Source organism: Epinephelus lanceolatus, chromosome 12 (genome assembly GCF_041903045.1).
Source record: "Epinephelus lanceolatus isolate andai-2023 chromosome 12, ASM4190304v1, whole genome shotgun sequence".
NCBI lineage: Eukaryota > Metazoa > Chordata > Actinopteri > Perciformes > Serranidae > Epinephelus > Epinephelus lanceolatus.
In genome coordinates this window covers 27454327-27474741 of record NC_135745.1, presented here as the reverse complement: position 1 = coordinate 27474741, position 20415 = coordinate 27454327, and the positions used below count along the sequence as shown (strand labels likewise).

The 20415-nt window shown below is 40.6% G+C and overlaps 1 protein-coding gene across 1 annotated transcript; it reads right to left on the bottom strand.

Moving 5' to 3' along the window:
* Positions 1-306: 306 nt before the first annotated feature.
* On the bottom strand, positions 307-18946 carry slc35a3b (solute carrier family 35 member A3b). Its single transcript, XM_033651144.2, has 8 exons — positions 18738-18946; positions 10335-10581; positions 10021-10163; positions 9732-9854; positions 9356-9530; positions 2930-3048; positions 2675-2808; positions 307-1589 (listed from the first exon to the last, which is right to left on the bottom strand). The coding sequence occupies exons 2-8, from the start codon at positions 10537-10539 to the stop codon at positions 1496-1498; spliced, it is 993 nt and encodes a 330-aa protein (XP_033507035.1). The 5' UTR covers positions 10540-10581; positions 18738-18946; the 3' UTR covers positions 307-1495.
* Positions 18947-20415: the final 1469 nt, after the last annotated feature.

The following is a 20415-nucleotide window of genomic DNA, read 5'->3' as shown; positions in this document are numbered from 1 at the left end:
GACGTATATTATACTGCTCTGCAGATAATCACAGATGAAGGTTTCCTGTGTCATGGCTTGGTCTGTCCAGTGGGCTCATCCTGGTCTCAGTCCAAGTCCCTGCCTGCCACTCCACACAGGAGTCACATGACTCATCCTCCATCTGTGCTTCTCTCCAGGTTCACGCCTCACCTTCCCAATCTGCTTGCTTGTTTTCTCCCCTGTCCGTCCACCCTCATCACACACACTATCTCCATCCAAATACACTCTGATTCCACAACTATGCAAAGATTATCTGTGACTGTAAACAAAAACAGAGGGAGAAAAACTGGCAACATGGGAAAGATGTGTATTTTTCATTTGCCTCAATCTCCTTTTTTTATTTTTCAGGGTTGAATAAAAATGGCTGTTGTAAATGTACTCAGAGAGGTTAAAATAGGTTATATTGATTCAGTGTGTCTACATTTGTCGCTGCACCACAGCTCAACCAGCCATCTGTTGCTATAGAGACTGGTTTGGTTTTTTCCGAGTGCACTGCAACTGGAACTGAAAAAAAAAGACGGTTCAAAATATTCATGGGTGTGCCTGTGTGTATGCATGAGTGTGTGTGAGAGAGAGAGTGTGCACATGTACACACACAGCTCCGATGTGTCTCTTCATTTCACTTTGAAGTAAGAAAAAAGATCAAGGCAAAGCTGGTTGTTTCAACACAAAATGCTTTAATTTATTCATTTGTTCTCACAAAAGGCCTCAATTTTGCATTTAAATAACAGAACAATGAATGTTTTTGATAAAAAAAATACTCAGACTGTGAGCAGCAAGGTCAAAGCAGTCATATGCCATCTTATCTTATCTCATATAAAAAGGACATTCAGCATCTTTGACCAAAGGTAACCCCTCCTCTTTGCAGCAAGTTTGCGCCTCATTCCACCACTAGATGGAAGCTCTGTTGAGGATTTTCCTCTCTTTGAGACAGGCGATACCAGCACCGTTAATGCCCTTCTGTTAAGTAAAAACATCCCATATCCCACAAAACATAAATACAATATATTTAAATATATAAAAATCTTTTCCCAAATATCCACAAGGCCTTCATAATCTCCTCCTGGTCTCTGTAAATTGTTCTTACAGTACATCTGACAGATAATTGTCATACAGCATATTAGTTTTACTGCAACAATGTTTGTTGACGTGTAAAGTTTGCTCCACTGTACTCCTGTTCGTATTTCTTAAAAAAACCCCTTTAAAAAATACATAAAGCAAATGTTTTTCATATTACTGACCCCCCATCGTTTGTGCAAAGCAGCATTTTTCCAGCGTGAGGAGAGGAGTGGGTACATTCAGCCTCAACCATCTCCAGCTGTGGTTGTTTGGCAGTAACAGGTTTTATCGGATTTCCTGCATTCTTAATTTCCTCGTGCCAGACTCGCTGACACAGTTCACAGAGTCCTGCTCTTGTCTCTGTCAGGTACCATCGTTACGTCTGTTAGGAAGAGTTCTTCACAGAGGTATCTGTTTATACTTTGACAGCGCTGCCGCTGGCAGGTTTGCTCTCCATGCTGTAAAGAAATGTGGCAGCAATAACCAGCATTGCCCCGAGGAAGAATACACTGAGGCAGGAACAGGACACAAAAGAGGGAAAATAAAGAAGCATTAATAGTGAATTGAAAAAAAACTATCACATTGTGTACTCAGCGCATGTCATGTGAATATGATTAAGAGTCTACAGCCCATGCTAGCGGCTCTGTGAGGCTGTGCTTAAAGGGACAGTTTACCCCCAAAATCAAAATCAAATTTTATCTCTTAGCAGGCCCCCAGGAGGTGCACAGGACTTTAAAGCCAAATTTAGTAGAGGCCAAATAGTATAATTACATCATGCCCTTTGGCCCAAACAGACTTTTTCCCCTTTTGTCTTACATGGCGAAAGAGATGTAAATCAGTGGATACATTTTTTTGAGCAGAACAGCCCCCGCAAAATGACTTGTTTCACTATCAGCATTTGATTTATTCAGTCTGATAACGTTTGTAAAGTCTAGAAGAAGAGCTGCACAATCCTTTTATCCCCATTCACATTAGCGATGTGCTAAACTTGAAGTTAGCTGCTTGGCTGAGGGAAGTCTCTATTGTTATGTTTGCCACGTTCAATATTTTAGTTTAGCATGTTAGCGTGCCCACATTTGCTAATTAGCACTAAACACAAAGTACAGCTGGGGCTGATGGGAATGTTATTAGTTTTGCAGGAATTTGATCATTTTGATCGTAATTGAAATTTTGCCCTGCTGGATGAGCTCGAGAGACAGTATTTTTTTTTTTTGTTTTAACAACTCTTTTCGTGGAACCTGAACATCTGTACAAACTTCATGGAAATCTATCAGATAGTTGTTGAGCTGTTTTATTCAAAACTAAAAATGTCAACCACATAGCGATACTAGATGAAAATTCAGGGGATCATCAAAGTTCTGTAGATTACATCACCTAGGAACCATGAATGCCTACACAAAATTCAATGGCAATTTGTTTAATAGTTGTTTTATTCTGGACCAAAGTGGTGGATGGACCAACAGAAGACTGAAAGCCTGACATTGCACAGAGCCACACAGCTAGCATGTCAAAAAATAATAATTATATATATATTAAAAATTTGCATATCACAATCAAGCCTTGCAGGAGTGTGAATGAGCATGCATGTGTTTACCTTGTAGGGTTAAAGTCCTCCAACAGGAAATATGAAATGACTGTGGACAAGATGATGGACAGAGAGGTGGCGAATCCTTTCAGGATGTTGTCTGCATATTTAATGACCACTGCTATGACCAACCCGCCCAGAGCCTGCGGACAGAGTTCCAGACCAACACACAAAATATGAACCAAGATATGAGCGTGGACACGAAATGAATTTTTAGTGGCAATTTACAAAATGTCAGAATGAAGAGAAGCATCATGATCAAACCTGTAAGACAACGACCGTGCAGGTGATGGTGTTGTAGCCCTGGAACATTCCCGACTCGCTCACCCTCTGGCTGTCATAAACCATCATTCCTAAGAAGCCAAACACAGAGCCGAACAAACCTGGAGGACACAAGGAGAGACAGAGAGGTGAGGTTATTGTGGCAGCTACAAGATATAGTGATGCTTCAACTGATCTCATTAAAAGAAGATGCGTCCAGCGTGTAGGACTTAGTAGCATCTAGTAGTGAGGTCACAGAACTGAAACCGTGTACCAAGCGTGTAGGACGACTATGGACTCTATGGATGAGGACCAGCTCCATATGTAGTTATTTTAAGGTAATGACAACACGCCTGTTTTTATTTTCAAGTGATTACATACTAATGTAAACGTAAGTATGAATATATCAAATGGACAATTTCTGCCAGCAGGTGCCCGTAAATCCTACACACTGGACCTTTAATGTGAGACACTACAGGTGAGAACGTTTTTTCATGTGCTGCAATTTTGAGATTTTGGGCTTTTTTGCTCCTATAACACGTCTTCTTTCAGACTGGTAGACAGAAAGCATCCAAAATACACATGTAGGTTTATTATAGTTCAGATTTCTGTCCTGGAAATTGATGCAAAAAGTGCATATTTAATTAGACAATGCCTCATTTCCACATTTAAACATACATTTTCAGAAAACCTATAATACCTATAATAAGTAATTGTCTTAATCTAAGTATAACTGGGGAACTTTCATGTTGAAATCTATTACGCTTAGTTAATTTTTTGTTTTTTACCCGATTCACCTGTGGTGTCTTATTTTGGTCTGACAATTTTACAATACATATCTTTAAAGGATTTTTTTTCTCAAAATGCATTTTTTTTCCTCAGATTCTGAGTCAGAAATTTCCACTTCCATATGCACTTACATACACAAGACTTTTATTCCTGTCTATATTCTGAAGGTTTATGGGAATTCTTAATGTAATTCATAGCAAGATTTATATATTTTATTCCTAAAAACATGGTGAAATTTCTTTCTTTCTCTTTGAAAATCTTGAAGAATTTTAAACCTGGCTTTATCCAGTGTTTTGGAAATGTATGCAGATTAGCACATATTTAATTTGATAGTGCACAATATGTATGTTAAAAAATAAAATTCCAGAAAACTTGTTATACAAAAATAATTGCCTAATGTAAGAAATTAGACATCTATTATCCCTTATAGTTGTTTACCCTGTTCAACTTGAGTGTTTCCTCGTAAGTCAAAAGCAAACATGATGGGATGGTGCCATTAGTTTAGCTAGAGTTTAGGACGGGGTGTTGTCCTCTTTTATCAGTTTGATGCCTTCAGAATTTGTCCCATTGCACCAAGCTGCCACTAGAGGTCACTGTATTTGAGGTAACAGCCAAAGCTACTTCCCACAGGGTTCATCTGAGTGTAACATTTAGTGAGAGATTTACACACACGGTCATTCAGGTCTTTCAGGAGAGATGTTAAAGTCTGACAGGTGTCCGCTCCATTCACTCAGCCTCCCCCCCCCCCCCCCCCCCCCTCCTTCTGTTGAGAAGTTTCAACAGAAGGAGAGAGAGAGTCAGAGAAAGCCTGACCTTCTGCTCTGCTATGGTCATAAAATGAGACGACCTCATTCACACAACCTCTCATTAGTGAGTGAGAACGTTAACCAAACTTCTTCTCTTCTGTCACAGCATTTAGTGAAACTGAGGATGTTGCAAAACCCAACAGTCAGATAACAAGTCATCTCAGGTGGTGTGCAGCTGTGGAGAGTTGGGCAGCTTTTAGTGAGTGGAAATAAGAAGAATAGAACTAATTTGCTCGTTTATATTTTTTCTGAACATCTCTGCTCAAACATGGGCAAATTATGAGACAATGGGCCCCTGGGCACAGGTGTGCAGAAGGCCCCACCACCTCTCCTACACAGGAGCAAGACAGACAGACTTTGTGCTGGTTTTGCCTATTCTTACCTCCGCCAAGGAGGTTATGTTTTCACCGGCGTTGGTCTGTTTGTCTGTTTGTTTGTTTGTTTGTTTGTCTGTTTGTTTGTCTGCACGGATTTTGATGAAATCCAGGAAATTTCAGGAAAGGTTCAAAATGGGACAAGGAACAGATGATAAAATTTTGGTGGTGATCGGTTGAAGCAAAGTGGATAAAATAATAAAATGGCGGGAAATCCGTCTGCACTCTCCGAGTGCTTTTCTAGTTGTTGATGTTTTGCATCTCTTTGTAGTTGTTGGCATCTTTTTGTGAGTTTCTGTCTCTTTGTGGTAATTTAGTGTGTCCTTTTTTGTTTTGTGTCTCGTAAAGGTTTATTTGTGTCATATTTGGTCGCTTCGTTTCTCTTTGTAGTTGTTTTGTGTCTCATAAAGGTTTATTTGTGTCTTTTCGGCCATTTTCTCTTTTTAGCTCCTCTGCATCTCTTTATTGTCATTTTGTGTTTATTTAAAGGTCAATCAGGGTCTCTGTGAGGTATATTTGTGTCGTTTTTGTTTGTTGTGTGTGTCTTTGTAGTTGTTATGTATCTCTTTGTAGCTCCTCTGCATGTCTTTGCTGTCATTTCGTGTTTCTATAAAGGTCAATATGTGTCTTTTTGAAGTCTTTTTGTGTCTCTTTAAGGTAGATCTGTGTCTTTTTTGGTTGTTTTGTGTCTCTTTGTAGCTCCTGTGCATCTCTTTATTGTCATTTTGTGTTTATCTAAGGTCAATCTGAGTCTCTGTGAGGTATATTTGTGTCATTTTTGGTTGTTTTGTGTGTCTTTGTAGTTGTTTTGTGTCTCATAGTAGTTCCGCTGCATCTCGTTTTGGTCAGTTTGTGTTTCTTTAAGTTATATTTGTGTCTTTTTTGGTTGTTTGTGTCTCTCTGTAGTTCCTTTGCATGTCTTTGTTGTCATTTTGTGTTTCTGTAAAGGTCAATATGTGTCTTTTTGAAGTCTTTTTGTGTCTCTGTGAGGTATATGTGTGTCATTTTTGGTTGTTTTGTGTGTCTTTGTAATTGTTTTGTGTCTCTTAGTAGTTCCTTTGCATCCCTTTCTGGTTGTTTTTTGTCTCTTTAAAGTCATTTGTGTCTCTTTAATGTATATTTGTGTCATTTTTGGTTGTTTTGTGCCTCCCATAGTTCCTTTGCATGTCTTTGCTGTCATTCTGTGTTTCTGTAAAGGTCAATATGTGTCTTTTTGAAGTCTTTTTGTGTCTCTTTGAGGTATATTTGTGTTTTTTTGTGGTCATTTTGAGTCTCCTTGTGGTTGGTATGTATCAGTTTGGGTGATATTTTGCAGGTGAAGGCCAGGTTCAACCAATCCATCCATGCTCTCAAAGGGAAAATCAGATTCTTGCTTTTACTAAATGTTATGTATCAAATGTATCAAACCTGATCTGATTCCTGTCCTAAACACGTTTCCATTAACATTAAAAAACAACTTCAGGTTTTAAGAGGAAGATAGCAATTGCATTTGCTGTGTTATATATATTTTGCAATCTTCTTGCCTGAGAAGAATTTGTAAAGCAGCACCCTCCCTTTATCAGCCTTAAAGAAATACTTCACCCACAAATCAATTTCTGACCCTGAGTCACCTTGAATTTGTGAAGTAAACCTTGTTTTTCTTGCACACCTCCACAGTAAACGAAGAATCCAAAAATAGTTAAGAGTCTTGATTAACTTGAGTAAAGAGGGTCCAAATTCAAAGTAACAGGGGTGAGTAATTGATAAACAAATGGTTAATTTATGGGTGAAGTATTCCTTTAAAAGCATAATCAGGTCACTTGTGCAACATTACCTTTCTTACCTGTAATCTCTGTGAGAGGAAACCTGTTAATCTGGCTTGTGAAGCTACAAGAAAAAAAGGCAATGGCACTGAAATGATATTTTGATGAATGATTTTACGATGTTATCAGGAAATGAGCCATTTGTAATCCATTCCACACAACAAACTCATTACTGATCACTGGCATGTAGAACTGGATCCAATTAATTGGTGTTCATGTGAAAGACAGAATTTTCTCTTTGTCTTCTGCAGTTTGTGATTCTCATCTCACTAAGTATTTTAGTTTCACATCAACTAAGCCGTTACATCCAGAGCAGAATGGCCAATAACAACAGTAGGCCATATCAATATCACAAACAATATATACTTCCACTGGAACACAGTACTTAAGTTGTTTCAGAGTTAATAGGGAGCATAATATGAGCAACTGCTGCAATCAAGAGGCACAATAAAACAGGGACGTACAATAGAGGCTCGCAGCTAAGATAAGATAAGCCATTTATTTATTTAATATTTACTGTCACTGTATTGTTATTCATTACTTATCTTTTATTTGTGGCGATATATCTTTAAAGACATGAATGCAGAGGCGGAGTGCGCCAACATTAGGTGTGTCAGTGAAACAGGGTTCTTTGTTATATTGAAATTCAAAAGGTGTATTATTTCCCGTGTGTCAGTAGGACAGGAGGAGATACATTTCACCTGGCTGAATTTCACACTTTAAAAACAAAAGGGGGTATTTTACAAGATCTGGCTGGTTTGATCCATCTGATACTCACAGATATATAGTGCGGTGCTACTTTTTGTGTGCAGACACAGCAGAAAAAGTTTCCATGGAGTTTTTTGGACTCACGCTTGTGATGCCTGTTATCGTATTGCAAAGTTGGCTTCTAGTTAGATAGTGAAAATATGTCAGAAGATAAAAAGGCAAGAAAACCATATTGGTCAGAGGAGGAAAAGATTATACAATCACAGAAAGCACATCCTACAAAGTAAATTTGATCCTCAAATACCACAAAACAGAAAACAACTATAGGAGGAAGCAATGAAAATTAATTCAGTCAAATCTATGTGTAAAATCAAAAGCGTATCCACTGGGTTCTCCTTGTCTCAGAATAGTCTTCTTGGGGTGTGCTCGTTTTTTTCATTTATCACCATAAACTCGGTCATGCTGCAGTTAAGATAGAGTCAGGTACCTTAAGTTTCCTTTTTTTCCCTTGCTTTGGTTGCTAAGGTATTTTGTGCAACAGTCTAGAGGTTCCTTAAGTACAAGACCAAGACAGGAGGAGGAAACTATGAAAACCTTGAAGAGAAGACTTAAGGGTGTTTTGTACACCCAATTTTATTTTGAGAAAACCTTAACTAGGACTTGAAGGAAAATCTTAACTTAAGGCGTTTTGTGCAACTGGCCCCTGAATCCTAACCCTGATGTCGTCACCTGGGTGCCTACAGCCATGTGAACCAGTCAGGTTGCAGTTACAGTCTACATCCATGCCTGTGAAATCATGGATGCTTCACACACATCTTCCCTCCAGCAGCACAGAAGATCTACACAATCAGCACAGTTTCAAGGTTTCAAGATTAGTGTCACCAATTCAGTATCTGACCAAATGTTTTCCCTTCTGTTCCTGAGATATGACGCTGAGTAATGAGTAAAGTGTTTTTGCAGAACACTATGATGTCACAGTGAAGCTGACCTTTGACCTTTTGCACATAAAATGTCAGCACTTAATCTTTTCATCCTGTTAGACATTTGTGTGAAACATATTTTGTGAGTTTACAGTGACCTTTGACCACCAAATTCTAATCAGTTCTTTGTTAAGCCCATGTGGACGTGTGTCCCAAATTTGAGAAAAATTCCTTCGAGGTGTTTTGGAGATACTGTGTCAATGAGACAGACATAGTCACAGTGACCTTGACCTTTGACTACCAAATTCTAATCAGTTCATAGCTGAGTGGTCAAAGTGAAAGGGGGCATTTGTCCCAAATCTGAAGAAAGGCATTCTTGAGATTTTTGCGTTCACAAGAATGATACGGACAGATGGACAACACGAAAACATAATCCTCCAGTCCCCGCTGTTGTCAGTGCGGAGGCATAAAAACACTTTTCATGGCACTATCCGGGGTGGAAACACAGCAACGCTAAAAGACACCCATGTTTGTTGGCTAAAAAGCTGCTGGAAACGCAACAGTGACAATCAGTGTTGTTGTGTGTTGGTGTCGAACAGTCGCAAATCTTCAACGGTCAAAACAAAAGAATTTTTCTTTTTTGCTAAAACCTTCTATCAAAACTTGGTTTATTTTATGAGTATTTAAAAACAGTGACTAAGGGCTTTCTTATTGTTATTAAACCAATCATTAAGTCTTTATAGATCAGTGATAACCCATCAGTAAGACCAACTTTGGGTTGCCAGGTTGCAAAAAATCCCTCTGTCCAATTTTAACTTTAAAGTTAAATGTGCTTTATTGGCATAACATTTCAGAAAATATCTTTGCTTAGGCAATGACCGACAATAAAATGATGAAACCTTCTACAGTTCATGTTGAAATTTAACATGAATTTCTGTGTGAGAGGAGGATGAATTAGTGAAACACACACACCAACTCTGACTTATTATGGTCACTTCTTGCCAGAAAAACCGAGGCCATAGTTACTCACCCAGCTGTATGTTGCGGACCCACACACTCTGTTTGGTCTCCTTGAGGATTTTCTCAAAGTAAACGCCAGCGAAGCCACTGGACACACAGGCCATCAGCACAGCCATCAGTCCCACAAACTGGGAGCCTGCTGTCAGGATCTTCTGCTCAGAGTCACCTTCAGACTCTGTGGGCCACTGCGGAGGATAAAACACTGGTCAACACATGCAGGGAGGAGTGCAGAACTAAACATCTGCCAATTAGAGTAATAAAACTGTTTATTGTAACTAAACTGTGTGATGAGTCAGTGACGTCAGATCCCACACCCATGCAGCAGATAAACCCGAATGCATGTGTAAACTGCTCAGGCACTGTGCAGCTTCAGTGTCTGCTGTTACCTGCACTAGAGTGACTCCAGCCATTAGTACGAGCAGGGAGAGCCACTGGTAGAAGCCCAACCTCTTCCCCAGCATAGAGACAGAAAACAACGCTGTGGTGAGGATCTTGAGCTGGTATGTGACCTGTGTGGAGCACAACACAAACACAACACTAAGACGGACAGTCAGGTGTGTAAATATGACGAGAGAACATTGGTTTCAAACTAAGGCTTGAGAGTGGCCAGTTCAGTTATAGGCACACACACACACACACACACACTGAACTTGAAAAAGCACCCTCATATGTTACCTGATAGGTGGCTGCGTCCAGGTTGGATAAGGCAACATAGAGCAGATTGTTCTGCAGCGTGTAGATCCCTGCAGGAATCGCCAGCTTCATGGTCTCCACGGGTTTGTTCACAATCTCCTCCTTCAGTAGCCGTGGACTGAAATCTGGCAGAAACAGAGAGTGTGTTGTCAGTGAGGGACCACCCATGGAGTGACAAGACAAAGAGAGGAGACAGCCAGCCGTCCTGGTATTAAGAAGACTGGAGGACATTCATATTAAATCTTGTCCCCTGTAGTGTTCAAATCTACACCTGCGAACAGACTTTTCCTACTCACTGCTCTCCTTGAAGACGAGGAGGGTGCAGACGAGGATCTTGAGCACCTCGGTCGACACCACAGCAGAGGAGGCCAGGTAACGCGGGCCGTCTTCCTTCAGGGTGCGGGAGTAGCGCATGGTGAGCACCAGTGAGGTAGTCTGTAGCACCAGCACCCCCAGAGACATATACTTAAGTCCGTAGGAGTGTGGTGAGGACAACACCATCTTGGAGGACTCTTTGTGCGATTCAGCAGACAACCAGGGAGTCTTAGGGGTTGACAGACAGAAAAGAGGCAGATTGAATGAGTGAGTTCAAATCTGGTTCAGTCAGAGAGGACTTCACTGTCACTTCCACTGGGGCACCATACAGAGGCTCCTGGAAGGCTGCTTCACCACTTGGTATGGTAGCTGCACCAGCGTGGACCACAAGGTGCTGGTGAGGGTGGTGTGCACGGCCCAGCCTGCAGCTGCACATACCAGGCCAGGGATACTTACTTACTCTGCCTGGGGGCCATCAAGCAGCAACCTTCACCCAGCACCCAATCTACAAGTTGCCAGGGGTTGAGTATCACTGCCCCGGGCCATAACTGCTACTACAACTGTTAGTAAATGAATATCTCACACACACACACACACACACACATTTACCTCATATATGACTAGAATTGTATATATTTTGCCTTGAATGTAAAGATACAGAAATCTTTTTTATTGCCTCTTATCTTTTGTTATTATGTTTCTATTTTTTGTACTTTGTATTTCTTCCTTTATTTAATGGAGCCTCCCAGCCAAAGTCTTTCACGCAATCACACTTGTATAACTGGAGTGACCACAAACATGTGTCCTGTTGTTAGTAATTAAAGGGTAGTTAAACAGAAAGTACACCCTGAGGCAACGCATGGCATCCCTGTGACCGACCTGACATCCTGGAGCACATCAAATAAAGACCAGCCCATAAATAAGACTAATGGGGAGGTGACAACATGTATTTTACAGTAAAATTAAAAGTCCAGAACAGCTGTCAGCCTCCGTATACCGAGCACGGAAGTATGTCCACCAACAGAAACAAACTGCTCGTTCAGAGAGGAGGGTTTGGTAAATCAAGCTGAACCTTCAAGTGACCATCACCTGTCAGCATAAGCCACAACCTTCTTTCCCTTTGCACAAGCTATTTTGTGTTTATGTGCTTTCTGATATCCATCTAACTACAAGGTTAATTTATCCTCTTAGGCAGCAAAGGTGATCTCATTTTTTTGAGGTTTCTATGTCCTTCTGTTGCTTCTTTAGTGTATTCAAATCCAAAAATTCAAATTTTGGTTGGTATCTGTATGTCAGCCCTTCTATAAATGTTTGCCCACATGACTAAATATAGATCCCCTAGCCCAGGGGTCTGCAACCAAAATGAAAAATAATCTGCCTGGAGCCGCAAAAAACATACGAGAGCCTTATAATGAAGGTAACAATTAGCCAGTAGGTCTAAATAAGCATTTATTAATATGTTTTAACACAAAGCGGTCACTCTGAAGTGGGCTTTCTATGGTTATTTAGTTCTTAAACTTTGCAGTGTTGGTGTTCACACACCAACAAATTCTAATTTTTTCCCCCTTTTTTGGATTAAGAATTTATAGCTAGCTTATCTAGGGAGACTCAAGACCAGCCACTGCTACTGAGGTTTGGCAAAATATAGAGGAAAAGGCGCCAGGTCATAGAATGACGAAGCACATTTTAGTTGACAAAATGTTAAAACATTTTTTTATTCAGTGTATAGGCTACACATTTTTACAATTGGAGAATTCAAGAATCACTTTCAGCCTACAACAGTGATCAATGAAAATTAAAATCTTAAAAAATGACGTCATTCATTTCCATATCAATTTTTGAAGTCACATGGAGCCACTGCAGAGGGGCCAAAGACTCACATGTGGCTCTGGAGCCACAGGTTGCCTACCCCTGCCCTAGCCCGTTGGTTCTCAAATGGTGTGCTGTGAGAGGTTATGAATTCATTTTTAATTGACTGTATCAGTATGTTGTGCGCACCCATTTCTTAATAATAAAGAGGCAAACTCTAGCTAAAAATTGTAATTTAATTGGATTTAATTTAAAAAAATGTCATGAGAAACCTTTTTGTTGCCGTTCACGCGTGGGAATTAAAAGTGTGTGGCAAATTAAAAGCAATGATTGACAGGCGGTGTGAGGACGATAACATTTAGAGCCGTGAGTGGGACAATGGATCACTTTATTGTGATAAGATAAGAGATAAAATATAAGAGTGACAGCACATGTTATATTAGCTTTTGTATACAGACGTAAATACAGGTGTGCCTTGAGATTTTGATTTGCCTTTTGGTGTGTGAACACCACTGCCCTAGCCAGCCTCCTGTGCCTCTTTCTGTCTGAGCCAAGAAAGCCATATCATGGCTTCAGAAAGCAAAGGGGTGACGCACTTTTAAATATAGCGTACACTTGAACTGATATTAATTTATCAGGTGGCTAAAACATGTTTTGCTGCTGCCCCCACCCACAGCCAACACAAACACATATTGCGTCACCAGAACAGTTTGTATCTCATCCGTCAGCCTTGAACAAAGCACCAAACCCATCATGCATTGATGGTTAGGTTGAGAGTAATGAGGTCATTATTAGCGGTCTTGTAACTACAGTGTCCTGGAGGCTTGCAGGCAGACATTCTTAGCTCTTCTGCCATACACTTCCTGACTGAGGCATCTCTTCTCAAAACAGGTACTCACAGTTTTCTCCATCACCTCATCCAAATGGACCAAAATTTCAAAAATTCTTGCGAATATGAAAGGCTAACAACGCTAAAATGCTGACAGCAATGTCACGTCACAGAGCCTGCAGCCCCTTTCAAGTGGGGGGAGGAAAAGAGTGACCTTCACTGGTAAAAAATCTAAAAGGCCCCTTTTGCATTAGGTATTAATTTACCCCCACACTATATCGCTCCCACCATAGGACAGTTTTTAACCCCTACCTGACTGACAGTACTGCAGTTCTTTCTTCTCTACAGTTACGGTTTTATTTCAAGCACACAAACCAGTTCTTTGGTAAAAATAAGGCAGAAAACGATGTGTAAATCTATTTACTGGGAAGCTCAGAGGCAAAGTCCACTGAGCCATGCCATAAAATGGTAGTATAGTTTCTACTGTGACAGCCTATTTATCCTGCTTCGGTCAAGAGGATGTACGACAAGCCACGATGGCCAAAGACGTGTTGACAGAACAAGAGGTGTGGTGTGTTCAACACACTGAGCTCCTTATGTAGCAGTTCTGCTTTGCAGAGGGGCATGGCTGCACAATCCCTCTCTGTTTGTGTGTGTCAATATGTGTGCGTGTCCTTCTACACACACCCAACAAGCTCTCCTCTCACTCTCTCTGAGCACATTTTAAGAACACTGACGACTTTTATTTTCAGCTGCCGGCTACACAAACATCTTTACACTTGTTTATTCTTGGGACAGCTACAAGAAGATTGACTATTTAACGTCTTAATTCGCAGAATACTAGTGGTGGATCGGTCTTTACAAACTCGTCCTGCACAGCCTACATGAGTTTTATTTTATCTTTAGCGCAGATCTAAAAGTTTCCAAAGATACCAAATATGTCAGGCTTACGTTGTGAGACATATATCTACCTGCAGTTGGATGGAAAAATAGTCCAGATGTTGGACTACTGACTCATAGTTGTACCTCCACAAACGCAACAGAAACGCCTCATTTGAAGAGATATTTTACATAACTAAATTTTTGTGTTTCCCAATTTTGTAAAATGTAATTTATGACTGCCCATGTTTCCAAGTTTTCCAATAAAAAAGAAAATGTTTGATCACAAAAAAAGGAATTCCCACAAGACATTGCTGAGATAAAATGTTCACAATAATGGGACAGACGGATGGACGGACAACCTGAAAACATACTGCCTCTAGCCATGAGTATCGCCGGCACAGACGCATGAAAATAAAAGATCTACGTTTAGAATTGGAAGATGTGAAGATGCATATAGATGCCACATCACACAAAGTGCTATCTGCGTCAGTAAATCAGGTCATATCATCACAAGCTGTTCTAAAACAGTAGTTCCCAACTGGTCCAGCCACAGAGTCCAGATTCCTCCTCAGTCATTAGTTCAAGGTCAACACAGGATCAACACATCCTACTTACTTTGGCCATGTCGTCAAGCTAGTTTGCTGTCTTTGTCAAACATCTGTCCGTTAGTCACTCACTTTACAACAGGAAATGGCACTTCAAAATTAAAGCTCTCTGCCTGGAATTCACTGTACTTTAAAAAAACGCGTTTTTTACTTGACAAGTTTAAGAGTCAGTCCCACTGGTAAGAGGCCCCGGGGCAGACCCAGAACACGCTGGAGGGATTACATATCTCGTCTGGCCTGGGAACACCTTGGGGTCCCCCAGGAGGAGCTGGAAAGTGTTGCTGGGGAGAGGGATGTCTGGGGTGCTTTGCTTGGCCTCCTGCCCCCGCCCCCGTGACCCGGATAAGTGGATGAAAATGGATGGATGGATGGAAGTTTAAGAGTCATTGCGGTCCTTTCAGAATGAACCCACGACGCACCACTTGGGAACAACTGCTCTAAAAGACACCGTAGAACAGTAGTGAAAAGTGCATTTATTCCAGTACTGCACTTCAATACAGTTTGGCAGTGCTTGAACTGGAGTACTTCCATTTCCTGTTACTTTATGGCAGCAGTAGCTCAGTCCACAGGGACTTGGGTTAGAAACCAGAGAATCGCCAGTTCAAGTCCCCGTCCGGACTAAATATGGAGCGTGAACTGGTAGCTGGAGAGGTTCTTTTTACTCTGCTTCATTTATCTGACAGCTGTAGTTACTAATACCTCTGTACTTTAACACTGAGGTATTGCTACTTAAAGTAAAGGATCTGAGACCTTCTTCCATGGATTATTTCACACACAAAGTGCCAACACAACACAGTAATGCTGTCATACACCATCTGCCTCTAAAAGCTATCTGTTTATAATCCACCCTAATCCCCCGTCTGATGAGAGCTGCAATCATTGCTGTCAACACTACGTTCAATCAACTGACCCCTGACCTTAGAATACAGTTATCCTTTATCTTCTAACAGAATCAACATCAATCACTGAGCACAAACATATGAAATGTTAGACTAGGCTCTGTGCCAGGGGTGGAGCCAGATGTTGAAAGCATCTGGGGCTCAGTCCAAACCTAGGGGGCTCCCCCCGGGAAGATTTTTTTTTTTTTTTACAGCAGCTATATGCACTATTTTTCAAACCATCTGAGATAATAAATGCCAAAAAATCTGTCTATCATTTGGGAACAACACAATAGTTGCCAAGGCAAAGAAAAATCATGCTGTAAGAGCCTACATCCTATTTTGCGTCTGATTGTTCTCCAACTGTCGTCATCATTCTGAAACCATAACACAGCACATGCTGAGGATGACTCACTTTCACTCCTGCCACCTCAAAGCAGCAAAGACTGTTTGATGAGTAGTAGTTTTGAAATCTATTTTTGGTTCACTATGCTGGAGTAGAGCTCACAGACACAATGTTTAGCTAATAAATCTGCTACATTTGAATCCATGCTATTATAATCTGGGCTGTTCCAACTGCGAGTTGAAGATCCCCAACAATGTAAATGTGGTCTTCGGTACTTTGAACTAAATATTAGGCCAACAGAGGAACATTTACTCAACTATATTAGACTAATCTAGGGATAAAGAACAAACAACACAGGCATATATTATTTCCTGGATGACACAAAGTTGAGGAATTGGGGCTTTTGAAAAACACATTTAGGGATGGCGCCCCAGACGCCACCCACCTTCTCTGGCTCTGCTCTGTGCCAGATATCTGCAGTTAGTTAAAGCTTCACAAACAATCCAGCAGCAACCATACAGAGGGGAAACTGAACCAGGAAACACAGTCCAGCTTAATGTGCCCCATAAATGTGACACTATTTGTTGAACAGAGCTTTCTCACCTGGCTCCGTTAGTTTAAAGAACATTCTCCCTGCCGCCTTCCCCTAAAGCAGGGGGGGACTTTGAGTCCCCTCAGGAGGGAAAGCAGAAGTGGACAAGCAGTTTGACGTTAGGAAAATGAAGACATTGTAATGAATGCCAGGTACAGTATGTTCCTAAAACTAGTGCTGTGCTTTTTTTTTCTTTTTTTTTCAAGCTTCTACTGGGGTGTGTAGTCATATTTTATGACCTCATCACTCTATTTTTTTTTAAATCCTCCACCAAAAGTCTCAATTTGATGAAAGTGATTAATTGACAGATTAGTCTTTTCTTTTATTGTATCAGCCTTCTCTGTATAATAAATGTAATTTATGAAACCGTTGCTGCTAGATCACCCGGTTCATACAGGTGCGTGCGAGTGGGAGAGCAGACAGTTTTTTGTTTTTTGCAAACACATATGGACTGAAGCAGAATATTTCATTAGATGAAAACATGTTGTGAATTCTTGGAAATTATTGTAGCTATCTTTTTGGACTTTACAAGGCTCTGGAGTTGGGAATGTGTGGATCTCACGAGCCGGAAACAGTTTGAATGATGGTTCAGAATTCAAACATCAATGTTACGAATGATCATTCATTTTCAGTAGCTGCTTATCCTGTTGGGGTCGTGGGGGGCTGGAGCGTATCACAGCTGGCATTAGGTGAGATGCAGGGTACACCCTGGACCGGTTGCCAGACTATCACAGGGCTGACACATAGAGACAGACAACCATTCACACTCACATTCACACCTACGGACAATTTAGAGTCACCAGTTAACCTGCATGTCTTTGGACTGTGGGAGGAAGCTGGAGTACCCAGAGGAAACCCACACTGACACTGTTTCTGATATAGATGCATGTCTCCCATCACAAATAATGAGCAAGGCATGGATCTCTGAATACAAAACACCAGCCAGGTGTGTAAGACTATACAGTCACAGGCCTGTGACAAAACCTGGATCCAGGTGCACATGTAGCATTACATTTCCATTTCCAGAGCAGGTGTAGCATCAGATAACACAGACAACCGATATGCAGCATACTCGGGTCAAAGAAAGCAGTGACTGTGGCCCTAGTGAGCGTGGGCCGTCCACCAAGGTCTGCTCCACCTTTGGGACATTTGAGACATGTACAGCTCCACATTGTGATCATTCAACATGCAGGACAACACAGCACAACACTAGTGAGATAAGCAGGTCAAACTGCAAACATGCTTCAAATCTAAACTGAGATGCTGTGATTTTTGGGATGTGCTGAGAACGGACTGAGTTTGACATGTCATTCACGTGAGGTGGCCTGCAGGTGGTGACGTGGACCTGTGTGTTAATGAGGAAACCTTCATTAATTTGTTTTAATGGGAGTTGACCTGAACAAATACTGAACATCACAACAACATCCGGATGTGGATCCGCCAGGAGGCAAATTGAAGGAGATTAGCGAATGAATGAATCAAAGCAAAACTTCTTCTACAAGCCCTTAAAGGGATAGTTCTGATTTTTCTAAGTGGGGTTGTATCCACAGTCACTGTATTAGCCTACACATAATAGATGTGTAAGAGAAGCAGGCAGGAAACAAAATGTATTTCAGCCACCTAAAAAATACTGTATTGAGAGTGCTTGCACTGCTTTACCATTTGGTCAAACAGCCCATTCTGACAGGGAAGCCATTAACAGATCTATTCATTCATCTCTGCTCTCCTCAAAGCCGGACCAGACTCCATTGAAAAAACAGTAATTTTAGCTCGCTGAACACAGGGGCTGCTTGTCTAGCAGTGCTTCTAGTTTCTGTTAGGTATTGAGTCTGTTGAATCAAAACTAACCCTGTTAAACACCAAAGTCACACAATAATACAAATAAGCTAACTGATGGAGGCAGCGGTACAACAGCAGCTCCTGTTTTCAGTGACGTTAAATCACTGTTTTTCTCAATGGAATCTGGTTTTGAAGAGAGCAATATAACCGCTTCACTTTTCCATTGGAAATCCCTGTCTGACATTAAAGTAAAGTGGTGAAAATATCCTAAATATAACGTAGACTTGAACAGATATTACTTTGGTTTTTTGCTGACCCTTCCTTCTATGTCAGATTCCAGAGTGCCTGTCCAAACTGGGGGTGTGTGGACTGACATCTACTGTGTCTAACACACTGACTATGGATAAGTACCCAATACAACCCCACTTCAAAAAATCTGGACTATCCCTTTAAAGGTTCCTCTGGTTTGCTTTATGCTGATAACAAAGTTGCTTTTGATCAAACTGTCCCTGAAGGGGTCTTGACAGATTGGAAAGAAATAGTAGGAGTAACAGACGTGTAACAGATGTCCCTGCAGACATCTGTAAAAGTATGTAAATTTAGTGTACCTTCTCCCCTCCATGCCTCAAAGAGCCTCTTCTAAAACTCTCCATCATAAACTTACCTGTCGGTCTGGATCCCAGCTGAAGACGTGGATGAAAGTGTCCGGACACTCATTCGCTGGATGGTCTTCTCTTCTTCGCTGCTCTGTACATTTATTAAAACACTCTTAAAGTTAAGCCGAGCGCTACTTATAGACAAATATGGCAGACATAAACGACTCTCTGACAGCTGTTAGCTGGAAAAAGTTACTCTGAGTAAACCTCCAGTCGGGACACAGTCTCTGCCTCTCTGTGCTGAATGAAGACATCAGCATGTGGACTGCTGATCACACAGTGCTAACATTTGGCGAGTCCTGCTGGACAAAGAAGGGTACTACAACTTTGTACCTAGGCGATTAACCTAATGCATTTTTTTTTATCTCCTGTAAAAAAACAACAACACACAAAATAAGAATCCTTACAATATTTAAAAAAAAAACTTCATCTATCAAAAAGGAAAATTTATTTTAATTTTGAATGATACTAATCACAAGCTTATAACCCATCTAATCATGTTCACCAGCCAAGCCCGTTGCCTTATTAACAGGGGTGTGTCTAGGATTTGAGGCCATTGGGGGCTTAACCCGGACCTCTGTAGGGGGAAATATTTTTTGATCAACACGGTCTATTATGCTGTTTTCTACAGAAGCGTATTGCTGCCACACCAGGATAAAAAGAATGGGTCAGTATTACGTTATAACGTGAAAAGTTTATTGTTCTAACAAGAAGTTTTTCACGTTATAACTTGATCATTTCTATTGTAAGAATGTGAAAAGTTTCATGTTATAAGGTGACAATTTATATTGTTAGGACATTAAAAGTTCCACATTATAATGCAGTATTTGGTCGCAGGAGGAGGTTGTGATTTGACACTTGGCTATTTGCAATGAACAGGCACCAACATGGCCCAAAACACGGATAACATGAAATTATATTGTTATAACGTGAAAAACGTCTTGTTAGAACAATAAACTTTTCACGTTATAACGTAATACTGATCCATTATTTTTTCCCTGATGTGGCAGCAATACACTTCCGTAGTTTTCTTACGCACTCTGGCACCTTATTTACTAAGGGTGGGGGGAAAAAATCAACAGAGATATTTTGGATGGCAATATTGTGTCGAAACATGGACGCCAAGTATCTTCTTTTTTTAATTAAATAAATTATTAATATTGCAAATACAAATTAAATGGTTGGTAGCCTGCTAGCATGATAAAAATCAGTTGCTTTCTCAGTCCACCAGATACATGTTGCTGCACTGTAAAAATAATTGCGGTGATATGAATAGACTAAAGAATAAGAAAAGAAGATACTTCATTAATCCCTGAGGGGAAATTTTTATTTTCACTCTGCTGTCATATACACACAGGCCCGAAATACACACACATTCACAAACTATCTTATTAGATAATAAATGACATTGATAAAGTTGTTCCTTAATTTACAGTCCATAAAAAGGTAACAAATTGCAATCTATTGTAATATATGTTATCACAATACTCAGCATATCGCAAAATATTTAAAATTGCAATAAAATTGTATCTTGACCTAAGTATCGTGATAATATAGTATCAGGTCGGGACAACTATTTACCTTTTTTGTAACCTGCTCAGTGGATGTGATGCCATACCATATCAGTGGGTTTCTGTGAGAGGGATGCAGGACGTTTTTGGTAATAAATGCAGCATCAAATCACTG